This window comes from Magnolia sinica, chromosome 4, assembly GCF_029962835.1.
Source record: "Magnolia sinica isolate HGM2019 chromosome 4, MsV1, whole genome shotgun sequence".
Taxonomy (NCBI): Eukaryota; Viridiplantae; Streptophyta; class Magnoliopsida; order Magnoliales; family Magnoliaceae; genus Magnolia; species Magnolia sinica.
In genome coordinates this window covers 8,724,038-8,747,533 of record NC_080576.1, presented here as the reverse complement: position 1 = coordinate 8,747,533, position 23,496 = coordinate 8,724,038, and the positions used below count along the sequence as shown (strand labels likewise).

Sequence of the window (23,496 nt, the reverse complement as noted above, 5' to 3'; positions counted from 1 at the left end):
TGTTTAGCAGCATTTCAGATGGGAACTCAATGGGGTAATAAGATTGTGAGGTAATCAAGTAGAAAAGCTAATTTGGTATACAAAATAAATAACAGAATAAACCATTAGTCGCACATGAGAAGTTTGAAGCAATTCATGTGAAAGAAAAGGACTGGTTATTCACGTGTCAAAACCAAAACTGCATCAGGAAATGCATATGTAGTAATAAAAGACAAAGTGTACTTCCTGACATTGCATTCCAGAATCAGAGCACTAAGTAGAAGTGACTTACTAGGGATGTGGCAGGAGTTTCCAAATCCATGCTTGCGTTATTAAAATTTCTTGCCAATGGGATAACATGTTCCCCAACTTTGCTCCCTTGTTCAAGCCAAGATCGCTCTGAAACAGTTACATGAATGTATTTAACACACACACACACACACACACACACAGATTTTAGCATCATTAAACAAATCAAACTGATGTTATGGTTGGGTTCTATGGCCCAGGGCCATTTTCAAACATTAAGTCATTTGCCTTCACACCCTATCCACCCTTCCCACATGAGCACTCGCATTCCAAATTAAAAAAGAAAAAAAGCAATACATGTAGGGAACTGATCACATACAGCCGAAAGTACCATAACTTGTCATTCAGCCACATCTTTCTGTCCATCATGCCACTTGTGAAGGACGTCTTGTATAATGCATACGGTATAGCTCACCATGAAGATCACATTGTGATGCAGGGAAGGGCATGATGAGGACGATCACCGTATTCCTCGAACGATAAACACCTTGAATCCACAAGGCTCACTTGAATCCACAAGAGAAGTTACTTGAATCCACGAGAGAAATAAGGGAAATTTTGAATTTTTTTAGTAAAAGCTATCCAAATAAACGAGTTTGCATGCTTAAATGCCCTTTAAAAAAAACCCTAAGACGCGATTAGGAAAAAAAACAAAAAACAAATAAGGAAACAAACTGAAAAACGCGCAAATTTCCACATTCCATTGATCGATCGATTGGAATGGCGCAAAACATCCAGAGACTAAAACCCATAAAATTGAATTTGTGCCGATCGATCGATCGATTGACTTGATGGGTCTACTCGATTGACCTTTATTGATCGAACCATGTTGAAACTTTGTTGATTTCTTTCTAGACTTCTTCCAGTCCATTTGTGATGGGCAAGTGCTTGTTCCACATCCTACATTAGATCCCCTCCACTTGAAAAAAAAATCTCACCCTCGAGTTATCCTCCGACTCCGGTTCAAGTACTCGTATAGGTCCGCCATGTTGAATGTGCGTGGGATTTCCATGTCTTTAGGAAGATCAACGATGTAGGCGTTGTCATTTATCTTACGAAGTATAGGCACCGGTCCGATCTTCTTATTCTTCAGCTTGTTACACGTCTCGGTCAAAAATCTCTCCTTGTGCAGGTGAACCATAACTTTGTCGCCCACATCGAACACCTTTAGGCACCGATGTGTTTTAGCCCTTTCCTTGTACTAGTTGTTTGATGCTTGCAACTTAGCCTAAACATCAACGTATACACTTATGATTCGGTCCGCCATATGTTAAGCAGCAACGCTCACGCCTATTAACTTAGGTAATGGAACCAAATCAGGAGTATGTTTAGGTACTCGTCTATTCACAACTTCAAACGGGGACTTGCCGGTGGAAAGGTTTTACATATTGTTGAACGTGAATTCCACCTGAGCCAAGGCACAATCCCATAGTTTGGGCTTATCACCTGAGATGCATCGTATAAGGTTCCCGAGTATACGATTCGCCACCTCGGTTTGTCCATTTGTCTATGGATGATATGTATTGCTGAATTGTAGCTTGGTGTCTAATCGCGCCTCCACAAAGTCCTCCAAAAGTAACTGAGGAATGGTGTCAAATCAAACGACCTCTCGGAAAAACAAATTTGTGACATGTGTAACATCAAATCTTCTTGCACGATTTGAAATGAGCCATCTTGGAGAATTTGTCGACCACAACAAACACAAAGTCTATTCCATGTTGGGTCCATGGATAAATCCTCCCAAGGGCCATCAAGTACCGGCATAGGAGTGTATAGGCCAGTGTTCTGTGATTTTCCCTTAGAGGCTTGACACATATGGCATCGTTGCACCGCTTTTCTCGCATTCCATTTCAGCTGTGGCCAATAGCAATGCTCCTCCACGAGAGCTATTGTCTTGTCTCGCTCTAAGTGACCACCGAGGCCACCTCCATATAGCTCTTAGATGACACATTCTCGCAACGAACTCCGCAAAATGCACAACCGATTTTTGTTGAAAAGGAAACCGTCTTGAATATGGAAGTCACTAGACTGACCCTCCTAGCATCGAATCCACGCATCCTTGAAGTCGTTGTCATCGGCATACAAGTCTTTGAGGTATTTGAACAAGACAACCTCGTTTCTCATGGTGACTAACAAGGCTACACGCCGGCTAAGTGCATCAGCCACCTTGTTCTGCTGCCTGGCATGATGCTTCAGTATGAATGTGAATTCTTGCAAGAAAAAAAATCCACCTACATGCACACGGTTAACATTTGTCTGACTGTTAATAAACTAGAGGGCCTGATGGTCCGTATAAAGTACAAATTCCCACTAAATCAAATAATGCCTCCAATGTCGCAAAGCCCGAACCATCGCGTACAATTCTACCTCATATGTCGACCATTTCTTTTGAGCATCACTAAGTTTCCCGTGGTAGAAGGCTACCGGCCTACCCTCTTGAGACAACACACCCTTGATGCCAACATACGAAGCATCGCATTCAACTTTAAACAATTTGTCCAAGCTGGGAAGTACAAGGACCAGAGTAGTGGACAGCCTCCACTTAATTTTAGCAAAACTTTTATCAGCCTCGTCAATCCACAAAAAATGCCCATTCTTCATGCAGTTGGTGATCGGTGCCATGATAGTATTGAAGTTCCTCACGAACCGATGATGAAACGTCGCCAAACTGTGAAAACTTTGCACTTCATGAATGTTTGTTGGAACTGACCATTCTCTGATGGCTTTCACCATTTCTTCGTCCACATGGATGCCCATGGAAGTCACGACAAAGCCCAAAAAACAAGAGACTCTCTGTCAAAAAGTTGTACTTCTTCAGATTGAGGTACAATTTGTTCTCGGCGAGTACTTGAAGCAATTGTCTGAGATGCCCCACATGGTCTACTTCACTCTGACCGTATATCAAGATATCATTGAAATAAACCACTATGAATCGCACAATGAATGGTTTCAAAACTTGATTCATCAACCTCATAAACGTATTAGGCGCATTCAAAAGTCCGAAGGGCATGATCAACCATTTATACAGATCCTCATTGGTCTTAAATGCTGTCTTCCACTCATCACTAGGTTGAATACGGATCTGATGGTAGCCCCTCCTCAAATCCAGTTTGAAAAATACTTTCGCCCCCTCTAGCATGTCCAACATATCGTCCATCTGTGGTATAGGAAATCTATACTTTATGGTGATTTTATGTATTGCTCGACTATCGATACACATGTGCCAACTCTCACCTTTCTTAGGTGTTAATAGAGCTGACATGACACATGGGCTCATGCTCTCTTGCACTAGACCCTTACAGATCAATTCCTCCATTTGTCTTTGTAAAATATCGCACTCCTTCGGCCTCATCCAATAATGAGGGCGATTAGGTAAGCTAGCCCCTAGGACAAGGTTGATATGGTGCTAGATATCCTGAATGGGAGACAACCCATCGGAAAAGTCATCAGGTAAGATTGTCTTAAATTCTCGCAACAATAGTTTTGGTTTTTTGGGAATAATTGTAAGCTCTACCTCTTTACTTTTCACAATCAATGCATAAACTTGTCTCGTTTCCTTGGATTCCTCCACAAAGTCTTGTATGGTTAAGAGAGAACGCTCATCCACTTTAGAAGCTTCGGGCTACTCATCCAGGTTCATAGGGGCGGGTATGGTTTTTCGATCATCCTTGATGAAAATGTATACATTATCTCATCCTTTATGAGTGGTGTCACAATCTGATTGACACGGTCGACCGAGTAATGTATAACAAGCCTCCATGTCAATTATGTCACATACTATTTGGTCCTCATAATGTTTACCAATTGAGAAGGAGATAGTGCATTGTTCAGTTACCTTAATCTCATTGGCCTTCTTAATTTAGCTGATTGTGTATGGGGAAGGATGTCTTTCCGTAATTAGTTGCAACTTTTCCACCATGACTTTGGAGACAATATTCTCACTGCTCCCGCTGTCTATAATCACATCATAGACTTTTTTTATTCATCATACACCTTCTTCGAAAGATGTTATGTCATTGCGGGTGTACCTCCTTCGGCGTATACAACAATCGCATCACTATTAGGGATTCACCGTGATCTTGCGGAACCTAATCCACTTCGTCCACTTCATCATTCACAGTGTGTTCAACATCATTAATTTTTGGGTCTCTGTATTTTTAACGCTTCCATCATTAATAACGAGGTTAGCCACTTGCCATTGAGGACGTGTTTGATAGGTGACTCGATTGGCCACATCGTTAATAATGGTCTAGCCTTGGCCGACCGTAGGGGTTCGAGATCTCGCTCGGGCCGACAACGGTGGTCGTGGTTCTTTAGGGTCTCACTTGTCCGCTTCTCGACTCTCGATTCACGGGTGTAGGAGGTTGATGACGCCCTCTACGGGTTCTTTCCCCTTGGCTTATGGTGCTCCCTGCAAAGGACTCACGATGACTAACCTATTGGCAAGGTAGGCCCGTGTGTTGGACGGTTCAAGATGTGCTACCGCTTGAATGGCCAGCTTGATCGCTTCAGTCATTGTCCAAACAGCCTGCATCTGAACCTGAACCTGTTCCTAGATCGCAGCACGCAAACCACTGTTGAATCGAGCGACTTGTTGTGATTCAATCTCAACTAAATCATTTCGCACTGCCAAACGATAAAATTCCGCTGCATAATTCATCATCGCCCGACTACCCCGTAGATAATTTTGGTATTGTTGGAACAATACCTGATCGTAATCGTTGGGAAGGAATCACATGCACATCAGTTGTTTCATCCGCTACCATGTGCAGATTGGTGCCTTCATCTATCTCGTCCACGCAAGTTGAAGTTGTTCCCGCCAAGCCAAAGCTCCACCCTTTTAATTTTCTTCTCTTCAGGGATGTCCATATAGCAGAAGAAGTGCTCAACTTCAAGCAGCCAATAGATGAACTCCTTGATGTGGAGTTGGTTGTTGAAGCTAGGAAGATCGACTTTCATCCTAAATTCTTGATCCGTCCAATCTACCCAATAGTCGTCTCGTTCGGGGTGTTGGAGGATCATGTCATATATCTCCTCGTCACTGGATCCCACATCCTCAAGTATGATTATGCTATTCATCGCCGGCATCGCCATGCAATCAATACGATTGCGAATTCCAGTGCCTACCGGAGGCGGATGATTGCCACGAACACGAAGTTGCTCTAAGGCCTCCATCATGCGACTGAGAGCAACCTACAACCCTTGCATGACTTGTTGATTCTCCCACTGCACCGCCTCGAAAGCCGCAACTCTTAAAGGATAATTCCTTCGACCATCATTCATGGGATTGTTGCCCAATCTGTCATTAGAAGCCATCGATCCGAGGAAAAGCTTCACTCGGATACCAAACTGATGCAAGGAAGGGCGTGATGAGGACGATCACCGTCTTCCTTAAACAATAAACACCTTGAATCCACAAGAGAAGTTTCTCAAATCCACGAGAGAAATAAGGGAAATTTTGAGAATTTTTATTAAAAGCTATCCAAATAAATGAGTTTGCATGCTTAAATACTCTTAAACAAACCCTAAGACGCGATTAGAAAAAAAAATAAACAAATAAGGAAACAAAAGTTGAAAAACTTGAAAATTTCCGCATTCCATCAATCAGAATGGTGCCAAACGTTTAGAGACTAAAACCCATAAAATTGAATTTGTGCCGATCAATCGACCCGATCGGTCAATTGATTGAACTACGTAAAAATTGTGCAGCAAGTTTTTCATCTAAATTCAAAATTTGATCGATTGACTCGATTGACCTCAATCAATCGAACTATGCTAAAACTTTGTTGTTTTCTTTCTAGACTTCTTCTGGTTCATTTGTGATGGGCATGTGCTTGCTCCATGTCCTCCATCACATTGACTAAAAAATCAGGTAGGTCTGTTCATTGGGGGGGCTACAGCTGTATGTTGAGTCAGATCGTCGGCTGCCCATGATTCCAATGGTGTGGATCACCTAGGAGTGTAACAACCTCATTTCTGTGGCAGGTGATTGTCATGATGTGCCTACTTTTTGCATGGTAAAGATGTCCTACACAAGTGACACGATGGCAGGACAGGCATGGTTGGATGTAAAATTTCATACATCTGGCTGTACATGATCAGTTCTGATATTTGTATATGCATGTGAGTGTAGGGTAATGCTAACATCCACTCCATTGGGATGTTAGCTGACAAGCAGCATGTCCAATCATTTAACCAAATGGACCAAAACCGTGCATTCATTCATACCGTACAACAGGGCAAGCCATGGAGGAAAAGAAAGTCCTGCCAGTCAGATGATCAATAGCATTAAAATGCATCTTCAAGATTGACCAAAGAAACAAAATAGGTCCAATCATCATCATGAAACATATATTCTTCAAGTCCATAATGGATAGCTTATGATTCCAAATAAGCACTTTGGTTCAATGATTCAAGCCGTCCAATCTGTGGCTCATAAAAAAAATGAATTGTTGTAACAAAACAGTCCCTACTGAAAGCGTTATGGTTATCTGATCGGCATGATTGTTTCACCGTGGTCTTCCCCCAATGTTATGAATGAATGGATGGCCCAGATTGGTGATTGGATGTGGTGCATGCCACTTGAAATTTTTTGGAAAGGCGACAGATATGTACCACAGAAAAAAGAAGAAAAAGAAAAGACAACTCATGAGAATTCTCTGACCTTTCTTCAGAATAATTATTCCTGAGGGATCAAAACCATCCATGTCATGGGCCTCATTTTGGAACCTGAACCTTTTCCAGCTTCCAAAAAAATCAATTACTCGATCAAAGAAATTGCTAGCAACTAGCAGCGTGTATATAACCATAATAAGCGGATAAATTTTGTTGAACCGTCGGCCAAAAAAAGGGACAGCATCATCAATGTTCCCCATCCTCTGCACATCCAATCAGGAGGTAATCACCGAAGAGAAAAGTAAAGGGATGCAAAAATACCAAATTTCAAAACTTTGAAGCCTTAGTAGTCAAGGACCCAAACACGTCATATTGTAGCATGGTCGACTTTTTATCATTGGCAAGGTCATATTGATTATCACTTTTTTGTTCAAGTGACCAGCTTTATGCGCAAAAAAAAAGAAAAAAAGAAAGAAAGAAAAGGACTAAAAAAATGATGATATCCAAAAAAGTCTCACCTTCTCAAATATGGTTTTGAGACCCCCGCCAAGGCGAATGAGATTAAGGAAGTTGTAAGAAATTGGAGGCGCATATCGTGCAACCATCCTAGCAGGGACATGATATTGGTGTTTAAGTGTCAACTTCTATCTGAGTAATATCCAAAAAAATACAATTCACGTTGTAACCAAGGAGTTAAATGAAAACATACGAGCATATCATTAGCAAGCTGACTGAGTTTGTCTGTCTTGGAGTGAATGAGTAAAACATCAGCATTCCAATCTTGAACAAGGAATAATATGTGCCAATGCACATATACATCAGAGGAACGAGGGAAGCAATCTGTAAAACAAATGAAATAAATGATATATAGTTACCAACAGAGAGATCCTGAACAAAACAAGCATGAGAGGCTGAGATTAGCCTTTGTAAGCAGAAAATACTGAAAACAAAGGAAAATAATCACAGCAACATCGGCATGAAGAACAGTGAAGTCAACATAGCTTAATTTTGACCTGTGAAGATGCCAACTAGTTTACCCAAGGTATGAAAACCTGAAAACCCAGCTTGGACTAGGTGAGGGCAAACCCAAAAACATTCCAAACTTGGTTGTGTCAACTGAAAGTTGATTGATCATTTTTGGAGTGATGGGGACATCTCGCGCACATGCACGCCCCCATTACGCATGTACGCAAGGAGGAGGAGGGCCCCACCATCGATCTGGATCGATGACGATGTCCAGGGAGGGCCTCCTAATTAGAGGACTATGTTTTGGTTCCTTGGAGTGGACCCAATCATCATATGAATCCCACCATTGGATCTCATGATCGTGGCCCACTACTCTAAATGATCTAGTACTTTGAGTTTTGCTTATTATTGTTATTAGGAATATCATGGACGGTTTATATTGTTTTGATTAGTTGTTATTTTTATTACTTCGTCTCTAAGTAATAAAGTGCGCACATGGCGCAGTTTTTGGGATATAGGTTTTTCTTATAAATAGGCAACCCCTTGTAGGTTTTTCTCATTGAATATTATGAATAAAATTCTACGTTTTCTTGCTTCTCCAATTCTCTGAGTTGTGGAAATCTAATTGGGTGCGAAATCCTCCATTCTTCGAAGAGACAACTATCGTGGTGTAAAGCCACACCTATCTCAAATCGCCCCCATCTCCTACCATCCATAATCATCATCTCTCAAAGCCATCCACTCTACAAATCCACTTTTATTTTGCAGCCAATCCTTCTTTACAACAGATTTTCAGAATCAGGCTCTACAGGAGGGTTGAAACTTCGGCAGATCACCATGCTCAAACCAGTCATCTGTTCAATCTGAAAATTGGTGTGTGGGTTGCCCGCCCCTGGCCGACCAACCCCTTGCTGACCCCTTTTGGGTTCGTGGGCCCCACACATGTGCGGGCCACAATCCACACACGTGCGTCAGGCCCGATTGCTGCCCACATGCGTGGATTGATCCCAGGTTCTCTTTTTCCTCTCTTTCACTCCTCTCTCACTATATTTCCCTAGCCCTAATCCTAGATTATCCTAAATCCCAATTTCTATTCCCCTTTTTCAACCCTAAGGTTTCCTAAATTGAAACATGTAAATCCCTTTGATTGGGGAAATAATCCTTTGCATGTGTGGATGAATCTACTCTCCTTTGATCACTGTTTGGTCTATAATTTTAATTGATCCAGCCCTAGCATCTGTAGGCTTGGACCCTTGTAGATTCCCCTTGATTGAATGCTTGACTTTATGTGGGATGTAGAAGTTTTGTGAATGTTTCTAAATTAGAATGATCTAAAGTCTGAAATCTTACATATCATGTTTAATTTCCATGTCCTGCATCAAATTTGGTATCAGAGCTTAGGTTTTTCATAGGCTTGGACCCTTGTAGATTCCCCTTGATTGAATGCTTGACTTTATGTGGGATGTGAAAGTTTTGTGAATGTTTCTAAATTAGTATGATCTAAAGTCTGAAATCTTACATATCATGTTTAATTTCCATGTCTTGCATCAAATTTGGTATCAGAGCTTAGGTATTTCATAGGGGATTGCATTGCATGTTTAGGGTTTAGTCTACTCACGTTTAATTTGCATTAACTCTCATCATATAGGGCTGTTTAGGACCCATCAATCACATTAGGGGTGCTGAATTTTCTGCTGTCAGAAAATCCCCAAATTTCTTGACTGAATTTTCCGTTGACAGACTCTTTAGGCAATTAGGTTGCTGGAAATTTAGTAGCATTGTGCAGTTTCCCTCATATAGAGTCCGGTAGGATCATATAGTCTCATTTGGGTACATGTAGTTGTGTTAGAAGGTCTTTGAGTTGAGTGAGTAGTTGTATGCCCACACGTACTAGTCGTGGTTTTGGCTTGCACCCTACACTAAACATGGAGCAATTGCAAGAATCAATGAACAATATAACCTGGCAATTTGAGTCTTTGGATAGGCGCTCGGAAAAATGCATGGACTAACGCTTTGAACATCTTAATATGCGCATTACCCAATTAAAGACCTCCGCCTGGGCAAACCCTACCATTGGAGAAGATGCCCAATTTCAGGCAGGTGATCAGGAGGATAGACCAAGGAATGGAGGTGGCCAAGGAATTGGTCATGGGCGCGTACCCGTGCACCCACACTGCGAGGGGCATCATGATCATTATGACCCAAATGCGCAACTCCTCAAGGGAGTTAGAGTAGAGGCCCCTACGTTTGATGGTCACTTGGACCCTAAGGCTTTTCTATATTGATTGGCGGATATGGACCACTATTTTGAGTGGTATGACATGTTGGATGTTCGTCGAGCCCGATTCGCCAAGATGAAGCTGGTGGGCCAAGCAAAGAGGTTTTGGGTTACTGTTGAGCGAAAGAAAGAAAAGTTGAAGGAGCTCCCAATAGTCCATTGGGAAGAAATGAAAGAAACTCTTAAGGAGACGTACCTCCATTTCTCTTATCACTTGAGGTTAGTTGAGGAATGACAATCTCTTCGACAAGGTTCCATGAGTGTGGCGAAATACGTTGAAAAGTTCGAAGAGTACTTGACCAGGTGTGAAGTTAATGAGGATCTCGTACTCACTCTTGCTCGATTTAAGACGGGCCTCCGTTCTGACATTAGGAGAGAATTGCTCGCCAAGGACGTAGACACTCTTGAATAGATGTATCAAGTAGTGTTGGAGGTCGAGCAATACCTCAAAGCATCTGTGGGAAGGCGGTTTGAGTCTCATGATTCTGGCGCTAAGGCTAACCCTTCTGGGGATAAACCTGACACTGGATATCAGTACAAGCCTTCCAGTAGTTCTTAGTCTGGGCCCAAGGATGATAAGGGTAAAGAAGTTGTCGGATCTAGCTCGCGCAAAAGCGATGTGACTAGGTGTTTTAGATGTCAGAGATTTGGTCACTTCGCCCACCAGTGTGGCACGAAAGAGGACACCAAGGTGTTCCTTATTGAGGGGGCAAGTAGAAGTAGTGCCTCCAGAAAGTGACAGTGAGGAGGAAGAATATAAGCCAGCAGAAACCTCTAGTGATGAGGAAGAGGGAGCGCAAGAGTCCGCAACCCTTGCAGTTGTGCGTTGCTTTGTACAAGTAAAGAATACCGACGATTGGCGCCGCAACACGATCTCCGATACTTACACAAAATGTGGTGATAAAAGCTGTAAGATGATCGTGGATAGCAATAGTTGTGCCAACGTGGCATCAGCGGGCACTGTGAGCCATCTGAGCTTGAAGCTTGAAGCCCATCCTCAACCTTATAATGTCTTGAGTTGATGAAACTTCCATTCCAGTCTCGCATCGTTGTCTTGTTCCTATTCAGTTTAGATCATATAAAGACCGTGTGATGTTGTTCCTATTCAGTTTGGGACATATAAACCTAAGAAGCCTATTGATCTTGTCGCTATGTTCCTGTCCCATAGGCCATCAGAGTTTGCAGAGTCCTTTGCACATCACATTCATTCATTGCATCAATAAATGTGGCAAAAGATCAATACTAGTAATGAACATTACTCTTTTTTCACTTCTTTACTTTTATAAAATAATAATAAAAAAAAAACATTATAAAATTTCTGCAGACTAACATAAACGATTCAATGAATCCAATGTAGGGGACTTTGTGATGGTCCGCATCAGACCAGAGCGGTACCCTTAGGGAGCCGTTCGTAAATTACACATGCGTAGCGCTGGACCATTCAAAATTATAAAACGAAACGGTCTCAATGCATATGTAGTAGATCTTCCACCTTCCATGGGAATTAGTTCCACATTCAATGTGGAGGATCTAGTTGCATTTCAAGGGACCTCTGATACATTGTCCAGCCTCTCACTTAACCATCCTGATTCCCCAGACCTTTCCCTTGATCCATGGTCTCTTCCTAACCCTTCTTCTCAGCCTCTACCTCTCATACATACCTTTCCCACACCTAGAGAGGAGATAGAGGATATTCTAGATCATCAGATAGTATCAACGTCGAACAGCAGGTTTTAAAAGTACATGGTTAAGTGGAAGTCATGCCCAGCTTCAGATAGTACGTGGCTCACTGAGGAACTTCAACGAGTTGATCCTGACATCTTGGAGCGGTTTAAGAGTTTTGTTTCGCCAATGGCGAAATCTTCGTAGCCGGGGAGAGTTAAAGGGACATCTCGCGCACACGCACGCCCCCCTACGCACGTACGCGAGGGCCCCACCATCGATCTGAATCAATGACGACGTCCAAGGAGGGTCTCCCAGTTAGAGGACTATGTTTTGGTTCCTTGGAGTGGACCCGATCGTCATGCGAATCCCACCATTTGATCTCATGATCGGGGCCCACTACTCTAAATGATCTAGTTCTTTGAGTTTTGCTTATTATTGTTATTAGGAATATCATGGACGGTTTAGATTGCTTTGATTAGTTATTATTTTTGTTACTTCGTCTCTAAGTAATAGGGTGCGCGCATGGCGTAGCTTTTGGGGTATAGGTTTTTCTTATAAATAGGCAACCCCTTGTAGGGTTTTTCTCATTGAATATTATGAATAAAATTCTATGTTTTCCTGCTTTTCTAATTCTCTGAGTTGTGGAAATCTTATTGGGTGCGAAACTCTCCCTTCTTCGAAGGGCTAACTACCATGGTGTAAAGCCACACCCATCTCAAATCACCCCCATCTCCTACCATCCATAATCATCATCTCACAGCCATCTACTCTTCAAATTCACCTTTATTTTGCAGCCAATCTTTCTCTATAGCATATTTCTAGAATCAAGCCCTGCATCAGGCTGAAACTTCGGCGGAGCACCGTGCTCAAACTAGTCATCCGTTCGATCTGAAAATTGGGGTGTGGGTGGCCCACCCCTGGCCAACCAACCCATTGCTGACCCCTTTTGGGTTCGTGGGCCCCACACACGTGCGGGCCACAATCCACGCACGTGCGTCAGGCCTGCTTGCTGCCCACACGCGTGGACTGATCCCAAGTTCTCTCTTTCCTCTCTTTCACTCATCTCTCACTATATTTCCCTAGCCCTAACCCTAGATTATCCTAAATCCCAATTTCTATTCCCCTTTTTCAATCCTAGGGTTTCCCGAATTGAAACATGTAAATCCCTTTGATTGGGGAAATAATCCTTTGCATGTGTGGATGAATCTACTCTCCTTTGATCATTGTTTGGTTTATAATTTTAATTTATCTAGCCTAGCATGTGTAGGCTTTGACCCTTGTAGATTCCCCTTGATTGAATGCTTGACTTTATGTGGGATGTGGAAGTTTTGTGAATGTTTCTAAATTAGTATGATCTAAAGTCTGAATCTTACATATCATGTTTAATTTCCATGTCCTGCATCATGGAGTTTTCTTAAAATCATTGACGAAATACACACAAAAAAACTCATAGTAGCAGTGTATAAAAAACTATGAATAACTATCACCTGAAAGTGTATTAAGGCCAGATTTTCCAAAGGGTCAGCCACTATGTTACATTCCATTAGATTTGGGAGCATTTTTCCTGATCCTTCCTTTACAACCTCTTATTCTTACGTTGGCATGTTTACGAGTACCCAAAGAATTCAATATTGTCAACCATACAAATTCAATGTCATACCAAACACAATTCAACATTCCTTAGCAATTCTGACCCCTTACAGTGGACCCCATTATTAGCTGATGGATGCCAAGATCCACCATCTAATTAGACATGGGACCCATAAATTTTCAATGGGAAGACTTCAAGGGCCTGTTTGTTTCACCAATTACCACGATGATGTAAAGGAAATGTACAATGATTAGAAATTACTTTACCCGTCTCCTAACAACATCGGCATTTGACTGTTGACTCTTGTGTTTGGTGTATTGGCAGTGAAATCATAATGATGACATTTTCACATTGCTTTAATATTAAACCATCACCAAAATACATTGATGTCGATGTCCGGATTTGAGATTTTCATAATAATGCCATGAAAAAGTGCAATGATTACAAATTCATTTACCTATCTCTTGAATACATCTACATTTAACCGACCATTCCCGTGTTTGGCTTGATGGTGGTAAAATTGTAATTAGAGCTGGGCATCGGACTGAGTCGGATCGGATTGGGTCCAACTCGATTCGGTCCGAAATCTACTTGGGCCGACCCGAACTCAATCCGATCCGGGACTGAGTCCGGGACATCTGCCTCGAACCAATCTGATGCACGATTGGCCTGACCCGAACCAAGTTCGACTCGGTTAGGGAAACCGAGTTGGATCGGGTTGGGTAGAGTTCGAATCGGGTTGGGTTGGGTCTGTGGGTCAAATTATGAGGCATGTGTTATATCTAAACCATCCATCCATTTGGAGAGCTCGTCTTAAGGCTTGAGCTGAAAAATAAGACAGATCTAAAGATCAGTTGCACCACATTGCAAAAAACAATTGGGGATTGAACGTTTACCATTGAAACCTTTTTGGAGATAACAGAAGTTTCAGAACAACATGAAATTTGTTTTTTCCTATTCACCCACGTATTTTTAGCCTTATTAACAGATTAGATGGAAAATAAAAGTTAAGGTGGGGCCCCTATAACTTTGATCTCATTTGAGCCATTCATACAACTCGGAGCTCGTCTTTGCATGACACGTATCTACACCAGCTGTATCACTGGCGTGTCTCACAAGAAATCGGGTTAATTGCCGCCTGCCTTATCTACCCCAACTCCAAAATCCTACACACGTCCGCCTATACAAAAAGGCTTGAATACATTGTTGAGATCCAAGCCGTGAAAAGATGGGGCCCACTTTGAAGATTACTTGTCTCCATAATCGTTGTCATCTAGTTGCTAAGGGACTACATATGCACGTTGGATATGGAGATAGCGCAGCCTTTAGCCGTTCATTTCTTACGAACACGTGTGGCCAATCATATGAGTGACCAACATCATTTCTTGGTGGAGCTTATCTACACGGTGGGCCTATCCGTTGCACGGCTTGGATAATCCCCATCCTCACAAAAATGTACGAACAGGTATGAAGGCACGCTTGTGGGGTTAGGAAACACAGTAACGTGATGCAAACTCAACCCTGCCAAGCAGTGATCATGCATGTGAACTTGCACATACAGCCCCATCTTTTCCTGTAGGATGTGTGTTATTTTCGAAAAATTTGATCCGTTGTAAAGATTAGCCACACCTCGATGATCATCTACTAGAAAAATCAGGCCTACAGAACGTTAAGATAGGGCACACCTAGACCCAAAACATCAGTCGCCCATTGGCTGTGACATCATAAGCCGCCCAGTCAGAAGATCAGTCTAATTTCAACCTCGTCTGATGATCTCCATCGACCTACTTTTACGGTCTAGATGGTTTACAAAAAATCAAACATCAGTCGTTCGGGTGTGGGGGTAAAAACTTAAAAGTAAAAGAGAATATAAAAATGGGTAAAAAAAAGTAAAAAATAAAAAATATTTTAAAAATATATATACTTAATAATAGATCCGGATCAGATCGGTCCGGATTGACCACGATCCGAACTCGATCCGATGAACGATCGGATTTGATTGTCCCTACTCGAACCGCACAGATCCAGGCCTTCGGTTCGGTTTGGATCGGGTCAGAAATGCCCAGCTTTAATTGTAATGATGACACTTTTCCTTTACATTACTAGGGTAATTGGCGAAACAAACAGGCACTAAATGCAATAGGGTTGGACTGTGGGACCACAAGTCCAACTGGTAGGTATATATAGACTATATACAAACCCTTTGACATTGTCAAGCTTCTACATAAAATGTAGAGCACCCAAACTCCATCTGGCTGTATAAACAGCACTGAAGAAGTGGTGTGCAAACGGTCCAGATTTGGCTCTAGAGGATACAGAAGCAGTTCAAGTCTCTAGAAAGAGAGGACTTGTGCAATCTCTCTGGGGACAAACAAAAAGTTTGTCACCCAGGTGTTGACATCGGTATCCTTGCAAAAGAATGCTATTTATGACTGGATCCAGATATGTATCTGCATGTGGGGGCTTGTTCAGCCAAAGAGCCCAATCACATGTGGTATATGGGACATAATGCCTATTTTTAGGGAATGGAGCTGAAGGACTAATGCTCAGAAGGCCTTCTACGCCTTTTATTAGTCCACGAATGGATGCTACTTGGTGTTTAGTTAGGGAGTTACATAGGATTTATTTACCCTTTTTATGATAGTCTAGCTTAGCAGAATTATAGAGTTCAGTTGAATCATCAAAGGCTGAGATTTCTTAGCTATAGGGTTTAGTTATGAGGTATGTGAGCTGTTTATTCAGTTTTATGGAGGAGTTATTGGTATGGTTGTCGTCCCTCTTTTTTTTCAAGGAGACAAACTTAGGATTTTTGTGGGTTCTGGGTTATATTTGAACCCTGGTTTTATTAAGTTGAAGAAGCATCTTTACCTTTTGCATTTTCGTGTGAATCTGGTATATATGAAAAGTTTTGAGATTTTGCTGGATTTAGTTGACAGTGGCAGGAATTATGTAGGGCCCGGAAAGAAGAACGCCTCCTTTTAGAGGTACCCAAATGGTAGTACATAGGAGGTTCATGTTTCTCAATCGTAGTGTATAGCACGAAAAACCATTTCATACAAGATAGTGCCATTCACGATCACATGAAAGAAGAGATTCAATGCTTTCTTCTTTTCTTTTTGTTTCTTGAGGGAAAGAGAAGTCCAGTTTTACGGAGGGGGGAATATTCAGGCACACTTATACAAATCCTTTGTTGCATCCAGGATCACAAGGTAGTGGTCAATGTTTTCAACATCGACGATATCGACTGATATATCCTATGATATATCTTATATCCCACTTGTGCTATACGAAACGCATAGGTATTGTCGAGATATATCACACTTGTTCAATCTAGTGAGCATTTTTGAATTTTTATCATTTTTTGTTATAAATCATGTTAAATCAGTGTCAAATGGTTACAAATCTATGATTCTTCATGTTTTACGTGAAAAATCATGGATTTAGAGCTTTGATTTCGAGATTTTGGGGATATAAGCCAAGTGAGTTGAGAAAATTTGGAAAAAATTGAAATTTCCCAATTTCGTGCAAATTGATTGCAATCATTGTGTCCAAACACAAAATCAAAAATGTAACAAACATGATCTATTGATTCTTGGTAATTTGGGGATTTCTCAAGAAAAATTGTTTTTAATTAAAAACTAATTAAAATGTTTTTTTTTTTAAAAATCTCAAAATTTCACTTTGATCAATGGTCAATTGGCCCCCATTTCAGAGTATTTAGGAGTGTTTGATGAAATCATCATCACATACATTCTAATTTTAGGATTTGGAAGAAGACGTGCCTATTTGCGAAAATTTAGGAAAATTCAAAATTTCTCCAATTTTTCTCTTCCAAATTGATGTTCCAATATCTTCTTATCACACACACTCTCTCTATTAGAAACGTATAGGAGGTTTTCTGCTTGTATCGCTCAAAGATGTAAGGTGCCAGCCATTTTAGGATTCCATTTTCTAGGACCATGACCAAAATGAACTCCTGCCTCCATCATCTCTTCCAAATTGATGTTCCAATATCTTCTTGTCACTCTCTCTCTACTAGAAACGTATAGAGGTTTTCTGCTTGTATCGCTCAAAGATGTAAGGTGCCGGCCATTTTAGGATTCCATTTTCTAAGACCATGACCAAAATGAACTCCTGCCTCCATCATCTCTTCCAAATTGATGTTCTAGTATCTTCTTGTCACTCTCTCTCTACTAGAAACGTATAGGAGGTTTTCTGCTCGTATGGCTTAGAGATGTGAGGTGCCAACCATTCTAGAATTCCATTTTCTAGTACCATGACCAAAAAGAACTCCTGCGTCCATCATCTCTTCCAAATTGATGTTCCAATATCTTCTTGTCACTGTCTCTCTCTCTCAATAAGCTTCCAAAAATTGAAGATTTTTTTTAAGCCTTCCAAAATTGAAGATACAAATCAAGAAATTGAATTTCAATTATTTGTGGAAAGATATCAACTAGTAGAACCCTTGATAAAGGAAAGATGTCCCATATCTTCTTGAGAAACAAGTGGGGTAATTTCCTTGCAAAATTGTGCTCAATTTTATGTGGTATTTCTGCCAAGATCTCTTCGTTATTGGGGGGAGGGGTCACAGACCGACCATAGACCCCGTTCAATAAGTGGAATGCATTAGTTGTCCGCTCTCCTGTTAGACAATTAGAGTCAAATGGATTCGATCCTATAGATATGTAAGGTAATCATTTTTGGCCTCCGATGAAATTCTTAGTCATTTATCCAAAAATAGATGATCGCTAGTATAGTCTCCTAAATGTAAAAGAAATCAAAAGTTTGCAATTCATCGTTAATACAATTAGTCTGTTTAATACAAGGCACAAACCACCTGATTCACCTATATATTATCTGAGTCTTCATTTATCATAGACCCATGCATATAATCGGAATCACTTTTGTTTCTACTTTCACTCAATTCAGTTTTGTCGCCAAGATCTCAATCAGTCGACGTGAAAAGACATGTCAAACTTGCATCGAACTGATCAGTTGAAACCAAACTTGATTGCATAATCATTCTCAAAACATTTGCAGCACTGAGCAAAAACAATCCCAAATCTAACATGGCCCATATACCCTTTGTAGGTGTATGTGTGTATGGGCCCATGATTGGGCCCACAGGTACATACACCAGGGTCTTATGTGTTATGGGCCTTAGTCTTAGCCTTTTCCCATTTTTATCTTTGCTTTATGCTTTCCTTATGTGCTCCTAGTCTTTCTTTAGTTTTTCCTTCATAACAAGGGCACATATGTTATTGTACCTTCCCTCCTATTATTATAAATAAGATAGGGCTCGACATCCCAACCCTATGTGCTCTCTTTCTCTCTTTCCCTCACATTCTCTCCTCCTCCGACATGTTATCAAAGCCTAAGTGCTCCTAGGGCTCTTTCCTTCTTTCTTTTTTTCCTTCTTAATCATGTGCTTTATTCTTCTAAACTTTCTAAACAAGTTGCTCCCTTCGTGATCTTTTTTTTCTTCTTCTTCTTCTTAATCTTGTGTTTCCAAACAAGTGGTTCCCTTCGTGATCTTCTTTTCTTTTTGGTCCCCCCCCACCCAGCCCCATAATCTTCTTTTCTTTTTCTTTTTCCCCCTCTTTTCTTATTTTCCTTTCACCCTTTTCTCCTTCTTCATTCTTTTTTCTGTTTTGAGAGTTGTAAAGCATTTTCCTCACTGACTTGTTGTAATTGGTAAGAGGGAGGTGGCTTGCGGGTGGAATTTTTTAAGGATTTTGAATAATGTGTTGCTGAATTTGGAGCCCCTTTGCTAATCGATTAAGATTTTTGGTGATCCGATAGATGTGTTGTTGGATTTGAAGCCCCTTTGATATGTGGTTGAAACCCTTGCTGATTTTTTCTACTGTTCGGTTGACGATGTTGCTGGAAATTCTTATTCAATTCCATTTTTGAAGGATTTGCTGTTTTTTAATGAATGGCTGGAGATATTAAGTCATTTTTTCTCAAAATTTTCAACATCCAGTTTGCACAGTAAGAGTTTTTTGGTTGTTGTCGTTTGGGCAATTTTGTAGGCTTCTTTCTGATCTATTCGTCCAGCCGTAAGGCCCTTTCTCTCATCGTTGGTTCTCTCACTCTATGGCCTCTTCGTTTACTTCTGAAGCAATTGATCTTGTTAACTCTAAGATGGAACGATTGATTGTTCATTATGAAGATCCTGGTTTATAGATTACAACACAAACTTAAGTCCAACAAGTACCTACAATGGTTGAAAGCCATTGAGATGAAAAAAAGTTGGGATATATAAATGGCAGTATCACAGAACCTCAGTTGTTTAGTCCTTCATATAGAGACTGGAAATCAAATAACTTGCTTGTCATGTCCTAGCTTCTGAATTCGATAAAACCAAAAGTTAGCAATGACATTTTTTTGCTATATGCTGCTTGTGAGATTTGGCAAACTGCCCATTAACTGTATGTAGATCAGAATAATATGGCTCGAATTATAATATATATCAAGACATTGGAAATCTGAGACAAGGGAAACAATCATTGTCCGACTATCATGCCGAGATGCATGGTCTGTTGCAGGAATTATCTATTCTAAATGAACTTCGTTTTGTATGTTCCACAGATGCAAAGGCATATAAGAAGAGCATTGAGAAGAAAAGAATTTTTGAGTTATTAGCAGGCCTTAGTACAGAGTTTGAACCAATTTGCGCGCAGATTCTTGGTTCACCCTCTTTACCATCACTTAATAGCATATATACACTATTATTGCGTTATGAGAAGCGTTGCATTGCTAAGGATCGATTGTGGTTGAAAAGTCTGCTCTAGTGACAGGTTTTCGAAACTTTGATTATGTTAATGCTGGTCATGTTAAAGGGCAAGGAAGAGGAGAACGTGATAGTGGCCATGGTATTGAAGGTGGTCGTGGCATCGATTGATTGTGTACTCGCTTTAGTAGACTAGAACATACTGTGGATTATTGTTGGGTTCTTCATGGTATACATCCGGGCCAAGCTGCTAACTCTATTGCTTCAGATGGCAGGGATTTTCAAACTACTGCTGGGGACTCGGTTCCTTACTCAACTTCACCTACAATTCCATCAACTAGTGATGTTGTTCATCTCTCAAAATTTGTGTATGATGCTTTGTTAAAAGATGCTACTCAAAATAAGGCCTCATCATCCACTTCCTTGGCTCAAACAGGTAATGCATCAACTATTCTTCATACTACCTCTGCATCAAGCCCTTGGGTCATTGATTCAGGGGCCACCAATCATATGATAGGTACATCTAACTTTTTTTCTTTGTTTGCTCCCAATTCAAGTTTAGGATGTGTGAACTTGGCAGATAGTACTCTTAACTCCCATTGGGGGTAAGGGTACTATATCTGTTTCCTTGCTATCTGTCATGCTAGTGCCTAACATTACATCTAATTTGTTATCAATTAGTAAGGTAACCTAATTATTTTATTTTTCAGGGTCTAAAGATGAAGAAGTTGCTTGGTGGTGGACATGAGAAGGATGGTTGATACCTTTTTTATTTGAATACTTCAATTGATGTCTAAGTGTCCAAAAGGAAGACCTTTATCTTTGCAATTGTAGGTTTGGTCATCCTTCGAGTCTACTATTATAGTCTTCATTACCAGCATCAATCGAGTCTAGTATTACAATCTTTATTACCAGTGCCAGTTGAGTTTGGTGATGTTAAAATTTTAAAGTGTGAGGCTCATGTTGTAGCCAAATACCATAAGTTCGTCTATCCGCCTGTGGAGAAACATTCCAGTAGAATTTTTTCTTTGATTCGTTCGGATGTTTGGGGTCCAATTCTTATTGTTCTAATGGATTTAAATAATGTCTTGTTTATTAATGATGTATCTCGTATAACATGGATTTATTTAATGAAATCTAGAGATGAGGAACTCTATTTTCAAAATGTTTCATAATTGGGTTAAAAATAAATTTAATGCAAGTATTGAACCCTTCGTACAAATAATGAAAAAGAGTATATTTCCTATACTATGATATGTTATTTTTAAGAGCATGACATTAACTCTCAAACCATATATGCATATACTACACAATAAAATGGCATAGCTAAAAGGAAGAAAATACATCCTTTAGAAGTCACTCTAGCTCTTCTAGTTGGAATGTCTACTCTTAAATCTCTTTGGTCATATGCTATTCTTAAAACTTGCAATCTGATCAATTGTCTTCCCACTAAAGTTCTTTCTGGAAAGTCTCCCATACGAAATTTTCAGACTTCTATCCAATCTCTGATATTCCCCCGCGTGTCTTTGGGTGTGTACATTATGTCTAGAACACCGACCCTCTTAGAAACAAATTGTCAAATAGAGCCATCAAATGCATTGTTCTTCAAAAAAGGGATATAAATGTTTTGATTTTCTTACTAAAAAATGTTTTGAAAATATCCCATACTTTTTTTTTATATAAAGGGGGAGACATTCTATGGTTCTTCTTATTTTTGTTCTTGAGTTTGATCAGATAGTGTTTGTGTGTTCAAACTTGACAATGCTAGAAATAAAGTTGCTACTAAATTCCACTAAGTCAAACTTGAAATTATATGAACAAAGGAATGTTTGTAAACCCATTATTTCTTAAGACACCATGAAGCATGCTCCTTCAGCTACATGTACTGATAGTGTTCTGACTTGATTGCCTATTTATGGTGATGCTTATTTAGAATAAGCCTTAAATTTACCTCTTGTTGTCAAAAAAGCAAAAAGACCGTGTACCTCTCATCTTATTCAGAGGTTTGTTTCTTATCATTTCTTATTACTCAACATCGGTCCTTTGTTTCAGTATTGAGTGTTCTTCATCCACCATTCCAAAAGATCTTAAGGAGGCTCTTATTTCTCCTTTATGGCACCGAGCTATGGAGGATATGGTAGCTCTTAAAAAAAAAATCATATATGGGAGGAGGATTGAGTTACCACCGGAAAGAATCCTGAAGGTTCTCATTGGGTACATGTTCTCAAGTACAATCCCGATAGAAGTATAGCTCGCCATAAAGCCCGCCTTATAGGCAAAGGTTTTACACAAACCTTTAGTGAGGATTATTTTGAAACATTTGCTCTAGTTGCTAAAATGAACTCTATATGGGCATTCTCTTGCTGACAATTTAAATTGACCATTGCATCAGTTGGATGTTAAGAACTCTTTTTTAAATGGTGATTGATCAAGAAGATCTATATGCTTCCTCCTCCTTGATTTGCTTGAAAGTAAGGTATGTCATCTGAAGAAGGCAATATATGGGTTGAAGCAGGCTTCTTGCGCCCGATTTGAAAAGTTTAGTAGGGCCTTGATTAGTATTGGTTTTATGCTTTATCCATTCTGATCATTTTCTAAAGTGACATGCAAAGGAGACTATTATTGTGAGCGTGTATGTGAATGATATTTTTATTACATGTGATGATGTCAATGCATTTCAGAGCTGAAATTATACCTAAGGTATTTGATATTAAAGATTTGGGACCATTAAAATACTTTCTTGGAATTGAAAGCTCATAGTCCGAAAAATGGCATAGTTTTGTCTCAACAAAAATATGCTCAAGATTTGTTGACCTCAACTAGGAATCTTTGTGTCAAACCCACTGATTCTCCATTGAAAGTTAACAAGAAACTTAGGGTAGATGATGGAGAACTTCTTGATAATCCTCGCATGTATTAGTGCTTAGTTGGCGGATTAATATAGTTGACTATTACTCAACTAGATTTATCTCATGCAGTGAGTTTGGTTAATAATTTCATGCATGCCACCCATTCTAATAATCTTAAAGCCATTCGTTGCATCTTGAGCTACATTAAATAATTCTTGGGGTGTGGTATTCTCTTTAGTCATCATCATAATCTTGATATTGAGAGGTATTTTGATGCAGATTATGATCGTCACACTACATCGGGCTACTGTACTTTTTTAGTAGGAATTTAGTCACTTGGAAGATTAAGAAGCAGACAGTTATAGCAGTCCAGTTAATGCAGGGGCATTTTCACACTGGGCTCGAGTGGAATGGCCAGTGGGATGCAGGGGCACACTTGGGGTGGATAGCCCGTGTGAGGTGGGTGGCTCGTGTGAGGCGGAACCCATGTGATGTGGGGCCCACGAGGGGG

General features: G+C 40.3%; 1 protein-coding gene across 5 annotated transcripts in view; it reads right to left on the bottom strand.

The window, feature by feature from the left end:
* The window catches only part of LOC131242353 (uncharacterized), a 57,995-nt gene that overhangs the window by 986 nt on the left and 33,513 nt on the right, over window positions 1-23,496 (bottom strand). For 3 of the 5 annotated variants that reach the window (XM_058240941.1, XM_058240942.1, XM_058240943.1), the window contains 4 exons: window positions 7,613-7,743; window positions 7,422-7,509; window positions 6,953-7,166; window positions 272-378 (listed from right to left, as the gene is read on the bottom strand). In XM_058240941.1, coding sequence (XP_058096924.1) covers window positions 272-378; window positions 6,953-7,166; window positions 7,422-7,509; window positions 7,613-7,743 — 540 coding nt within the window. The remainder of the gene's footprint in view (window positions 1-271; window positions 379-6,952; window positions 7,167-7,421; window positions 7,510-7,612; window positions 7,744-23,496) is intronic. The other 2 variants (XM_058240945.1, XM_058240944.1) reach the window with 2 other exon arrangements.